Source organism: Triticum urartu, chromosome 3A (genome assembly GCF_056163025.1).
Source record: "Triticum urartu cultivar PI428250 chromosome 3A, HENAU_Tu73, whole genome shotgun sequence".
Taxonomy (NCBI): domain Eukaryota; kingdom Viridiplantae; phylum Streptophyta; class Magnoliopsida; order Poales; family Poaceae; genus Triticum; species Triticum urartu.
In genome coordinates this window covers 83,722,484-83,736,837 of record NC_141875.1, presented here as the reverse complement: position 1 = coordinate 83,736,837, position 14,354 = coordinate 83,722,484, and the positions used below count along the sequence as shown (strand labels likewise).

At 43.8% G+C, this 14,354-nt stretch overlaps 1 protein-coding gene across 1 annotated transcript; it reads left to right on the top strand.

The window, feature by feature from the left end:
• Positions 1-5,854: 5,854 nt before the first annotated feature.
• Positions 5,855-8,625, top strand: LOC125548024 (desmethyl-deoxy-podophyllotoxin synthase). The gene is made up of 2 exons (XM_048711731.2): positions 5,855-6,823; positions 7,859-8,625. Exons 1-2 carry the CDS (start codon positions 5,933-5,935, stop codon positions 8,489-8,491), a joined length of 1,524 nt encoding a protein of 507 aa, XP_048567688.2. The 5' UTR covers positions 5,855-5,932; the 3' UTR covers positions 8,492-8,625.
• The last annotated feature ends 5,729 nt before the right edge of the window (positions 8,626-14,354 follow it).

Genomic DNA, 14,354 nt, shown 5'->3' with positions numbered 1-14,354 from the left:
TGAAATTAGGGGTGGAAATCAAAGTGTTTCATGCAATAACTACCTGCGTGCATTGCTAGGAAATCGTGTCTCGTTAGAGTCAGATTCTTGCCTTGGTCCATGCGTTTTGATGGAGGGGACCTGTTTAATACTCCTCTCATGAGCAGCCTTAGGCTGGTCATAGTGGAGAGTAACTTATACTAGTGTCATGCATACTCCCTCCGTCCGCGAATAAGTGTACTTCTAGCCTTTTTTCTAAGTCAAAATTTTAAAATTTTGACCAAATATATACAAAAAAGTAGTAACATATATGACATAAAATTGATATATTATGAAATTACAATTCAAAACGAATCTAGTGATACTAATTTAGTGTCATAAATGCTGCTACTTTTCCCTATAAAGTTGGTCAAAGTTTTAAAACTTTGACTTAAGACAAAATCTAGAAGTACACTTATTCATGGACGGAGGGAGTATGACACTAGTCTAAATTATTACCTTCATAGTGCAAAGTAACATAGTAGTAGTGTCATAGAGGACTTCATTAATTAGCTTGTAGACTCATCTTGTCTTGGAAACGCTATATTACAGTAACATATTATGTTACCACTTCTCATTAACTACATGCCACATAAGCAAAAATTTCTCGAAGTGCACTATGTTACTTGCTAAGTTACTCCCACTATGAATAGCCTTACACTTTTTTAAAAAAACAAGGCCCTCTCACCAGGCGGCTTTCTTCAGTAAATGTGGTGATGGCTTAAAAACAAGAGTGCGGCGAATCTGCACCCGGGCTCAGCTGCACCCCTGCTCACGGAAAAAATCAAAACAAATACAAAAAAATTCAAAAAATTCCAAATTTTTTGTGTGTGATAGATAATTAGATGCGTGAGGTTCGCTGAAAAATTCAACTCGTTTGGACATTTGAGCAAGTCTGTGCAAAAAAGACAAAATTGGGGTCTGTAAAAAAGTTTACTGTTCATGAGCTGTTTTGACCCGATTTGTCTTTTTTGCCGAGACCTACTCAGATATCCAAATGAATTGAAATTTGGAGCGGACCTCACGCATCAAATTATCTACCACACAAAAAAAATTAGATTTTTTTGAATTTTTCTAGTATTTGTTTTGAATTTTTTTCTGACCGGGAGCAGCTGAGCCCGGGCTCCAAGATGATTTATCGTAGAAACAAGGCCTTCTCACCAGGCGGCTTTCTTCAGTAAATGTGGTGGTGGCTTTGTTCAGTAAATGCAGGGACGGCTATGCCCATTAATTACCGTAGTTTTATAAATTCCAAATAATAGCTTGGCCTGACAATCAGATTATCGATGTTCATGGCTATAGACTATCCATAGTGAGAGTAACATATTTCCTCCATTTCTTTTTAGTCTGCATATAAGATTTGGTCAAAGTTAAACTTAGTCAATTTTGACAAAGTTTATAGAAAAAAAATCAAGATTCATAATATGAAATCAAAATTGTAGATGCATCATGAAATTAACTGTCATACCATATAACTTTAGTATTGTAGATGTTGATATTTTGTCCAACAAAGTTGGTCAAACTTTATAAAGTTTGATTTTGACCAAATTTTATATGCAGACTAAAAAACAGAGCGAGTAAGTGGTAACGTCACACATATATGTGGTAACATAGTATGACAAGTAATTAATAAGGAAAACAAGGCATGTGGTAACATAGTATGTTACTCACACTATGAGTAACATCTCACATACCAAGACATGATAAGTCCACAACGTAATAAACGAAGTGTTGCATGACACCACACATATGTTACTCCCCATTATAGAGGTAACAACATAAACTAGTAAGATGTGCATGTTACTAGTCTAAATTACTTCCCACTATGGGTAGTCTTAGAGACTTTACTTCCGATGATCGGTGTGCGGGCTGTGTTGATGAGGCAGGATAGCACCAGCGACTCCCTATTGGCATCGGCGAAATGACATTTGCGTCCCTTCGTCGTTGGCTAGATCATGTGTGTTTCCCGTGGAGGATGTCGAGGCCGAACAAGTATAGCAAGACTGTTCTTGGCAAGATCATTCACTAGGAGGACGCCAGGGCAACATCCTTGAATCATGGTGGACATTGAAGGTAGGTTCACCACGGTGTGGAATGGCGGCAACTAGTTGAGCGTCGTGTCATGGGCACCCACGACTAGAAAATGTTTATTGATGGGCTCACATTACTTGCAGCCAGGCCGAGGGCCCGCCACTGCTATTTTGGCCAAATGACATTGGCAGGTTAGAGAAGATGTCCAAAAATTCTAGACGCACGAACAAATACGGAATTTTATAGGCTATTTTCATCTAATAACTAATCACAAACTTGCACCTTCAAATTTCAGGGGGTGGGCTGGATCCCTCACCTATTAACCAATCATAAGGTGAAAATTTAATCCTGTTAGTAAAACCATGTAACCTATTCTTGCGTGTAGCATTATTGAAAGATGTCGGGTGGTGGTATTTTGTTACCAGTTACGGGTACACATTCTAACCCACCACTAACTTTCTGGGGCTAGGTTAGCCGTGGGCAAACAATGCCACTAATGGGTGTCATACGACTGCCCGCCACTGATAGTTAGATCAGCAACAGATGTCCGAGTTATTTGCCCGACATTGCCAATAGCCAACGATTTGGCCCTCTTTAGTTGTGGTCGGAGGTGGCGGGCGTCTACCCTTGCCCGCCACTGCTGAAACATGTAGATATTTTGTTTAGTTCCCTGTATTTTTTTATAAAGTAGTGTTTTTATTTTTCTTATGATCTTAACTGGTATTTTCACAAATATTTGGGCCTTTTTAATGTACATGAAGTTCAATTGTGATTTATGTCCATTAAATGACCTAAATACACCATATTAACCTAGAATGGTCCCAGATTTGACAATGAAACTTGCAATGGTGTATATTCAACATAGGAAAAAGTTACAAAAGGGAAATGATGACAAAATAAGTTTCAGTTCAAAACCCCGACAATTTTCTTTCAAAACCCTGATACTTCCCCAGAGACTCTTTAGTTTCTATGCAAAGTGCATCAACATTTTCCCGTAACTCTCTCAAAATTTTACCACACCCTACAGGGGTCATATAATGACACCGTATCATTTTCAATGTTTTTTTACATCTTTTATTTAATAACAAATCATTTAGCTCATCTTAATACGTAAGAATTCATTTAATGCTTTAAAAATAGTAAATCAACCCAAAAGTGGGTAAAGTTTCACTTGACCCGACTTATGAAATAACTTCAACGCCACACAGAAATGTGAACAAAACTCTACCCCTAAACCAATAAAACTTGACAATTACAAAAAATGTGCCAAAAAGTAGCAGCGGATGGCACCACAAAACACCCGCCACTAGAAAAGCCTTTTATTGGCGGGTACTACGCTACACATGCCACTGCTAATGTTGTTAGGTGTGGCGGGCTCTACTTTTCGCCTGCCATTGGTTGGGACATACCCTTCAACAACGTAGGCATTATCCATTTCAATCAAAACCAGATGGCCCGACCCCCTTTCATTCTGCTAAAACCCCTAGCTAGTGTCGTTGTCACTGTCATCATTTTTGGCCAGCACCGCCGTCACGTCTGTCCAGTGCTGCCGTTGATGTCATAAATCCCCATAAATGCACTCAATCTCATAATATAGCAACTGGACCTGAAAAATGTAAAATTTAAACATGTTATATGTAATGGAGTTTGTTGATTTTAAGACAAGCTACAAGGCCAATGGATGTAGCAGCAACCGTTTTGCCTCCAAGCTAACTCATCCCTCCTTGAAACCTAGATTCTTACTTAGAGATGGTCCGGTTTATAAGCAGTCTACATGAGTAAATATGTGAAACATTCTCAAAATTCTATCACAGCCTCTTGGGGTCATATCCTGACACGATGTCAAGTTTCGTGTTTTACTGGCTTTGAATTTTCAGAATTAATAAAGCACTAGGATCCATGTCGATGCTTGGCCCCTGGTGTTTGAAACCCCCTTTCTTCTATTCTATAACGCTTGAAAATAGAATATAAACCACCACTAAGATTTTTCAACCCATTCCTAACCCTATTTTAATGCATCCACAATTCAAATTTAAATTTCATCAATTAAATGCTTAAAATGCACTTAAAGACTTAAATATAGCAAACAGATCCAAAAATGACAAATTTTATATATCACATGTAATGGTTGTATTGCGTGTGGAATTTTTTTAGGCCAACGGATGAAGTGACCCGACATTTTGCATGCAAACCTAACCCAAGAAGAAAGGAAGAAAAGGAAAGAGAAGAAAGTAAAGAAAACAAAATAGAAAGGAAGGAAAGAGAAGAAAGCAAGCAAAGAGAACAAGAAAAGACAAGAGAAGAAAGCAAAGAAAATGCAAGAAACAAAATGGGGTTTGCCGAGTTTTCTTTGTCGGGCACTTGACAAAGCTGACCGCACCATCACTCTTCCGTCAACCATCACGATGGCGATCACATGTCACCTTGTTTGCCGAGTGCCTGTCAGTAGACATTCGACATAGGTGTGGCTTTCACGAGTGCCATTGTGTTGCTGAGTGTTTTTTGGCACCCAGCCGACAAAGATACGACTTTGCTGAGTGTTTTTCCTCTGCACTTGATTAGACGGTCCTTTCCCAAGTTCCCTGCCTAATGCACTCGGCAATCCCGCAAGAACTCGACAATCTGGTCGATTCTCGTAGCGCACGTTATGAATAGTAGTTATTTTAAACTAAGCTATGAGTTGGACACGTTGATGAACATACCACAATTTTTGGATCACATGTCCTTACATACACATCCTTACAAATAAAAATACATTCAAATCTTTGGCGGTGCCAAAGTCTTTTTCCTTCTGCATCCATCAGCGGCACGTCGTGAGCAAAACTCATTGCCGCCTCCAGGCCTGTCTGTCTCGATGAAGCAAACTTGTTTAACCTAGAAGCTTCTAGAAGAAGCGGCTCGCATCGACGTAGACCAGAAGAGATCGATGACCATGATTTGCGTAGCAAATTGCCGCAGTGGAAAGAAGAACGGCAAAGGGATCCTGCATATACTCCAAAAATCACGAGCGTCGGCCAAATCCAAACAAATCTATGAAGACCGGAACCAACCGGATTTACGAAGATTTGCCGAAAAAACACCACCACATGACCTTTGGCGATACTAATCGCATCGATGAAACGGGGATATGACAAGAAAGACACTATTGCTACACTGGGACAATGCTGCAGCCGCCTCACCGTCTCAACCAAGATACTTCCTCCGTTCCACAATACATAACTTCTATTTGTCAAAATATAGATGTATCTAGACATGTTTTAGTATATAGGTACATCCATTTTTAAACAAATAGAAGTCTAAGTATTTTGAAACGGAGGTGGTACATAGAGTACCAAAAGCACGCAACCAAGCCACCATCCAATCATGCTTTACCCACGGCGCACTCGCCACATCAGTACACGACCAAACCCCGCCACAACATGGCCCCCACGACCACTATTGAATTTTTCACTTTAAGTTTATCAAGCTTTGAGTTGAATTAACTGAAAATTTGTGACATGCTAGATATACACTATATCTACTTATTTAATCAATTTCAGATTTCATAGGAGCTTGTAAAATATATTTTCAATGATGGTTGCACGGTTACATAAAAACTTGGAATGGACCGGATATGTTTTTGCTCGGTGACTATCTCGTCCACAATCTGCATGCATACGAATTGGACGAAAGTTTGACCCTTAGCGGCCACAAACTACTCCTTCCGATTTCATAATATAGAAGTATTTTGACACTAATTTAAATGATACCATATGTCATCCCTCGCCGACCAAGGCTAGGATTCTGCCTGTCTCAGATCCAAACGTCCCGGTCCCGGTAATAGTACTTATGATGCGCCATGCTTAAGCTGAAAGCCAACAAGCTGGCTGCCTAGCTAGCTGCCATGGAAGCGTGGTTAAGCTTGTGTTTCATAGCCCTGCCCGCGGTACTAGCCCTTTGGTTTCTCAAGCTCTCCAGCGGCGAGAGCAAGCCAGGCAAGCGGCTGCCACCTGGGCCATGGACCCTGCCGATCATCGGCAGCCTCCACCACATCGTAAGCGTCCTCCCGCACCACACGATGACAGAGCTCTCTCGCCGGTACGGGCCGCTGATGCTCCTTAAGCTGGGCGAGCTCCCCACGGTGGTGGTTTCCAGCGCCGAGGCAGCTGCGCTGGTGATGAAGACGCACGACGTCGCGTTCGCAAACCGGAAGAGCAGCGTGACGCTGGACATCGCCGCCTGCGGCGGCAACGGCATCTTCTTCGCCCCCTACGGCGACCGGTGGCGCCGGATGCGCAGGATCTGCGTCACGGAGCTTCTCAGCTCCAAGTGCGTGAAGCGCATGGAGGGCGTCAGGGCGGAGGAGGTGGGCCACCTCCTACGCTCCATCGCAGCCTCGGACGGCGCCGTCGTCAACGTCAGCGAGAAGGTGTCGGCGCTCAGCAACTCCGTCGCGTCGCGCGCATTTTTCGGCGGCAAGCTGGCGCAGCAGGACGTGTACCTGCGGGAGTTCCACCAAGTCATGGAGCTGATGGGAGGCTTCTGCCTCGTCGACCTCTTCCCGTCGTCCCGGTTGGTGCGGTGGCTGAGCAACGGCGAGCGCCGCATGAAGAAGAGCCACGGCAGCATCCGACGCATCATCGAGGACGTCATCGAGAGGCGCAAGGCTGAGCGCCTCGCCGGTGGCGCCTGCAGCACCGAAGACGAGGGCCTGCTGGACGCGCTGCTCAGGATGCAGGAGGAGGACTCGTTAGCATCACCGCTAACCACAGACGCAATAGGCACCATCTTATTTGTGAGTATTCTTACTTTTTTTAACTCATACTCCCTCCTTTTCTAAATACTAAGTATAAGTCTTTGTAAAGATTTCATTATGGACCATATACGGATACAGATGTATATAGATGCATTTTTAATGTAAATTCACTCGTTTTGCTTCGTATATGATTCATAGTAAAATCTCTACAAAGACTTATATTTAGAAACGGAGGAAGACCATACACACATACTCTGCCGGTCATGCTGTTCGTTCACCTTATGTCACTTCCTCCGATTTGCTGCCCACCACCGACTTAACTTGTTTGGGGGAAACTAAACATGCAGCTATAAGATGAAATTTACTTGTAACATCTTAATTTGATAAAGTAATATTGGTCTTTACTGTTGATTTCAACTCGCTAATAGTACATTTTCATCAACATATATAAAGGCAAATAGTTCTACAGATATATAGAGTTTCGGTGACAAATTTAATTCTTTAATGATCCACAAATACAATCTCCATTCATAAGTATACGACTCTCTAGAAAGTGTGTAATAAAATCTTTTTTTAAGATAGTGATATTTGTGTTGGGTGGATAAAAGCAATATACTAAGAATTGTTGTGTAAAATAGTTGAAAATATACGTCCCATAATATAAGATCGTTTTGCAAGCTGTTTTAGCTTGCAAAACGATCTTATATTATTGGACGAAGGGAGTATTAGTCAAAGATACATGTTAAAGAAGTGTCAATGTTTAAAATGTCATCTATTTATAAAGAAAAGGAGTATTTCCATATTCCCATTGGTCAAATCCGAGTAAAGAAATCAAAGCTAACAAAGAATTGTATTGATTTGGTAAATGTGCATCATTGTTCCATCTTTATTGAGAATCAACTTGTCTTGCTTAAGTAACTATAGAACTTTTAGTGTCGACATAGACTAGACTATGCGTGGTGGCAATTGTTCAAAATACAATCTAGTATGTCCTATGGTATATTCGTATCAATATAGTTAATTGCCTCTATTAGCAATATGTTTAATTCTAAGAACCGCAACCATCATTTTCAGGACATACTTGGAGCTGCCACGGAAACCACGGGGCTTGTTTTGGCATGGACTATGTCAGAGCTCATGAATAGTCCTGAAGCCATGTCTAAGGCACAGCTAGAGGTTAGGGGGTTGCTAGGACAAGGTAAAGCTGTCATTACTAATACCCACCCCCTCGTTGAACTCCACTATATGCAGATGGTCATCAAGGAGGTTCTTAAATTGCATCCGCCCAGTCCTCTTGTGGCCCGTGCAGCTAGAGAAGATTGTCAAATTATGGGCTATGACATTCTTAAAGGCACAACTGTATACATTAATGTCTACGCAATCTCCCGAGACCCTAAATACTGGGAAAATCCAAAAAGTTTTAAGCCAGAAAGGTTTGAAACTAAAAACATGGATTACAATGGGACATACTTTGAATTCACTCCCTTTGGTGCTGGGCGGCGACAGTGTCCTGGGATGATGTTTAGCTCTGCAATTATGGAGATTGTATTGGTAAACTTTCTTTATCACTTTGACTGGAAGCTTCCCGATGGAGCCAGCCCTGCGCCACTGGACATGTCCGAGAAATTTGGGTTAACTGTGGGCAGAAAGTCTGACCTGCAACTCAAAGCCACTCCACAAGTCTGGTCTAATGCTACGGAGATCTAGATTATGTGGTGATGCATGTCGACATACTTGTGCCATGAAGCATCACATTGTATCTTTATGCATTAGAATAAGGGAGACACGTTGCATAGAACAACATCTTCTATCAACGTGGTCAAGCATGGATTATCATATTTTGTTCTTTGCCTTTGCAATGTTGAATAAAGCATAAATTTCGCAATAAATAAATCCAATGGTATAAATACAAGGTTCACACAAAGTTGAGAACATGCATCACACACAGCTTTAGAGGGTTGAGGAAAGTCTCTGAAACGTGTTGTGCAAGGAACAATTGTGTGCGATGTAGGGGTTTATTGCACATGGTTTGTGTTTCTAAACCGTGTGGACCAGAACTATGCCCGAACATGTGCGGTAGGGGGGGTCTGGCGCACATGGTCAGAAACAAGGAAACATGTGCGACTAGGTGGGCATCACACACGTCGCGGGGAGAATAACTCCGTGCGATGTAGAGGTTTCATTGAACATGCATGGTTTGTGTTTCTAAACCATGTGGAACTCAATGACCATTACAAAATTTTTTTTCCTATAATTTAGTCCATGCAATAAGAAAATTCGCTAATAATTTGAACGTAATACATATATGAAACACAACATATTTCATATTCATCAAACATATCCAACATAAACTCAAGCACCATATGAACAATGCCATATTGTTTCAAAAGCACAAAAACAAGTAATAAAACGGTAGCATTTCACACTTGAGTACAAAACCATTAATATCATCAACATCATAAATAGGTAAGAGGCCTGTATTGTTTCCTCTTGGATGTGTCCAACCACTTGTGACGATCACCTGCCCCTCATTTTTATACATATTGATGGGGACTTCAAAATCAGCATCATGCTATGGGTGAAATACTTGTAAGTTCCATATCTAATCAAGAAGGTAGTGTGTCAGGTTATCCAAAGTGAACTTCAATGAGAAGTGCCAAGAAGGAAAAAAACAGATATTGTTATTTCAGTTGTTGTGCATAAGAAATAACTTGGATAGCTAGTTCATACCATCCTATATTTGACTGTTGTCTTGTGTATTGTGCAAACATAAGAGTGGAACAACTCGTCTCCTTCTCGAAATGAGCTTTCTAGTATGTTTACTTTTTGCTTGTCCACGAAGGCCTTATTGTCCCATGTACAAAAATGGTTTAACACTATCAATACCCGTGACGTTGGGAGAAACATGAAGCAGTAACTATTAGATTATTATCCACAATTGCATAGTAATGTACTATAATCCAAAGGACCGAACATATCTTGATGATAACCCTAGTTGTCATACAAAAAAATTCGAAACGTAAAAAAATGGATGAACAATTTCCTCAAATACATTTGCCGCAGCGGTTTCTTGAGCTAGGGCTTGGAGTCGAAGGCCGGAGCGGGCAGTGGAGGAGCCGAAGAAGGGGATGATGACGAGGTAGCAGAGGAGGACACGTCTGGCGTAGGACGGCAGTGCCCCTGAGCCGTGGCAGAAGAAGGCGGCGGTACGAGATCCCAACTTCCCGGCTGAGGGAGTCCTGGACTAAGGGGTCCTCGGGCGTCCGGCCTGTTAGCCATGGGACGGACTGATGGGCTGTGAAGATATGAAGACCGAAGACTGCACCCGTGTCCGGATGGGACTTTCCTTGGCGTGGAAGGCAAGCTTGGCGGCCAACTATGTAGATTCCTTTCTCTGTAACCGACCTTATGTAACCCTAGATCCATCCCGTGTCTATATAAACCGGAGGGCTAGGTCCGTAGATAGGCCAAATACTCATTACCTTAGCCATACAAGCTAGATCTCTAGGGTTTAGCCATTACGATCCCGAGGTAGATCAACTCTTGTACTACTCGTATTCATCAATGTCAATCAAGCAGGACGTAGGGTATTACCTCCATAGAGAGGGCCCGAACCTGGGTAAACATCGTGTCCCCTGTCTCCTGTTACCATCGACCTTAGACGCACAGTTCGGGACCCCCTACCCAAGATCCGCTGGTTTTGACACCGACATTGGTGCTTTCATTGAGAGTTTCATTGTGCCGTTGACGACAGGATCGATGACTCGCCTCGTCCTTAAAGACAATATCACTATCAGAGGAGAACTGGCCCCAGGCCAAACCCTCTGGTTGGGCAGCTTTACCATGACCGCCCGTTCGGCCGTTAAGCCGACGATGACCTCTCGGGCCACCGAAAATCCTCTTCGTATCGACCCCAAACACTCCAAGCTGATGGATCTGGCGGAGTTTTCGTCTTTAAACGAGCTCCTTGATCATATCGCCGCCCTGGGAATCGCCACAGATTACAATCGGATCGGGCTTAAACCCGACCAAAGAGAAATCAAATATCCACCGATCACCCACCAGATTGCGGTAGTCGAGGTGCAAGATGGCGACTCTTCCCCTATACTGAAGACGGACTACGTCTGGATCACCGACCCTACAGAGCCGGATACCCACCCGCAAAAGGAGGTGACCGGCCTTCCGAACATAGAATCGGATGGCGAGCAAAGGCAACCATAAGATACTCTGGAGCCCGGACTGTTAAGTGTGGAAAAACTTCAGACTCCGGATCATTGATCGGGTCAGGGTCCAGATCCAATTCCACCCACCCACCCAGACATAAGCGCTCTCACGAGCATACAACAGCAGTCTCAGGAAACGGTCCACCACTTCTGGGCCAGATTCCTCCTTGTCAAGGACAAGGTTAAAGATTGCCGCGACGAGGACGCAATATCATCGTTCCACAACAATTGCACGAACGAAGGAATCCTCAACGCCATTAATCGCCGCCGCATACTACACTTCGCTGACTTGGCAACTATCGTATAGAAGTACAGTGCAATGGAAAGCGCTTGGAGGGATCAGGCAGCTTGTTGGGAGCCATCGAACCCAACTCAACCACTGGTCCAGGCGAAAAGGGCACATCCCCGTGATGCGCCCAGCCCAATAGCCAAGAAATACAAACCCATTACGCGGCGCGGAACCGTTCTGGAGGGATGGCTTGATGGCCCATGCAAAATACACACAACACCGGATACCATACCAACCCACAACCTTAGAGCATGTTGGATACTCCGGCAGGTAGCCAAAAGCGGCGAGGACATCCTTACCAAAAACACCCTAGAGCAACACCCTCCAGAAGACGACGACCCCAGTGTACTGACGGTCTTTGAGACATTCGCTTCAAACAATAAGCGCAAAAGGGCACTTCACGGCCTCGCCAAAGTTTGTCAAATCGCCACAGTAAACCCTTGGAACGACACGGCTATAACCTTTAATGCCGGCGACGCACCAAAATACAGGACAGCCCGAGCACCAGCCGTTTTAGTCCTCAGTCCCATCGTGGGTGGCTTTCGACTCACCAAGGTCCTCATGGATGGTGGCAGCGGACTAAACCTCATCTATGAGGATACACTCCACAAAATGGAAATAGATAGGAGTCGCATCAAGCAAAGCAGCATGACCTTCCGAGGAATCATTCCCAGTCGGGAGGCGCGGTGTGCGGGAAAAATCACACTTGATGTGGTATTCGGCACGCCGGAGAATTATCGGTCTGAAGAAATCACCTTGCAAGTGGCTCCTTTCAGCAGCGTATACCACGCCCTGTTGGGGCAGGATTCTTTTACATGCTTCCAAGCTATACCTCATTACAGGTATATGAAGCTCAAAATGCCCGGACCAAACGGCATAATCACTCTTATCAGTGATCCGGACATAGCACTCTGTGCCGAAAACAAAACCGCATCCCTGGCCCTTGAGGCATTATCTGAAGGCCTCGTGGCCGAAGAATTAACCGCACTGCGCTCCACGGTGGATAGGAACGATGTGATCTTAGACAAACGACCCAAATCCACCTCCTTCAAACTGGTGGAAGAGATAGTCAAATTCCAGGTCCACCCAACGGACCCCAAGAAGACATCATCTATTGGAGCACAACTAGACCCAATGATCGACACCGCACTAAGGGATTTCCTTTGCGAAAACTGGGATATATTCTCCTAGCACCCTTCTGACATGCGTGGAATCCCACGTGAGCTGGCCGAACATAGCCTTAATATCTTAAAGGGATACAAACCAATCAAACAAGCACTGCGGCGCTTTTCCGAGCCCAAACGCCAAGCTATGGGGGGGAGCTGGCCAACTAATTGAGGTCGGATTCATCAGAGAAATAAAACATCCGGACTGGCTGCAAACCTGGTGATGGTACCAAAGAAGGACAAATCCTGGCGGTTGTGCGTCGATTTTAAAGACCTCAATAAGGCTTGCCCTAAGGATCCCTTCCCCCTCCCCCGCATTGATCAAATCATCGACACTACCGCAGGACACGACTCACAGTGCTTCCTTGATGCATATTCCGGATACCATCAAATTAAAATGAAGGACTCTGATCAAGCTGCAACAACATTCATTACCCCATATGGGTCATTCTGCTTCAACACCATGCCCTTTGGGCTCTGCTACCTCCTGAGCACTGTGTTGGTTTCCCTTGAAGAGGAAAGGGTGGTGCAGTAAAGCAGCGTAAGTATTTCCCTCAGTTTTTGAGAACCAAGGTATCAATCCAGTAGGAGACCACGCGCGAGTCACCTCGTACCTACACAAACAAATAAGAACCTCGCAACCAACGCGATAAAGGGGTTGTCAATCCCTTCACGGCCACTTGCAAGAGTGAGATCTGATAGAGATGATAATAGTAAGATAAAGATTTTTAGTATTTTTATGATATAGATTGAAAGTAAAGATTGCAAAATAAAGTAGATTGGAAACTTGTATGATGGAAAATAGACCCGGGGGCCATAGGTTTCACTAGTGGCTTCTCTCAAGATAGCATAAGTATTACGATGGGTGAACAAATTACTGTCGAGCAATTGATAGAAAAGCGAATAATTATGAGAATATCTAGGCATGATCATGTATATAGGCATCACGTCCGAGACAAGTAGACCGAAACGATTATGCATCTACTACTATTACTCCACACATCGACCGCTATCCAGCATGCATCTAGAGTATTAAGTTCATAAGAACAGAGTAACGCCTTGAGCAAGATGACATGATGTAGAGGGATAAACTCATGCAATATGAGGTAAACCCCATCTTTTTATCCTCGGTGGCAACAATACAATACGTGTCGTTTCCCTTTCTGTCACTGGGATCGAGCACCGCAAGATTGAACCAAAAGCTAAGGACTTCTCCCATTGCAAGAAAGATCAATCTAGTAGGCCAAACCAAACTGATAATTCGAAGAGACTTGCAAAGATAAACCAATCATACATAAAAGAATTCAGAGAAGATTCAAATATTTTTCATAGATAGACTTGATCATAAACCCACAATTCATCGGATCTCGACAAACACACCGCAAAAGAAGATTACATCGAATAGATCTCCAAGAGAATCGAGGAGAACTTTGTATTGAGATCCAAAGAGAGAGAAGAAGCCATCTTGCTACTAGCTATGGACCCAGAGGTCTGAGGTAAACTACTCACACATCATCGGAGGGGCCATGGAGTTGATGTAGAGGCCCTCCGTGATCAATGCCCCCTCTGGCGGAGCTCCGGAAAAAGCCCCAAGATGGGATCTCTTGGGTACAGAAGGTTGCGGCGGTGGAAACAGGGTTTCGTGGTGCTCCTGGATGTTTGCGGGGTATATGGATATATATAGGAGGAAGATGTAGGTCAGTGGAGCAACGAGGGGCCCACGAGGGTGGAGGGCGCGCTCAGGGGGGTAGGCGCGCCCCCTGCCTCGTGGCCGCCTCGTTGATTGCTTGACGTCCACTCCAAGTCCTCTGGATCACGTTTGTTCCAAAAATCACGTTCCCGAAGGTTTCATTCCGTTTGGACTCCGTTTGATATTCCTTTTCTATGAAACA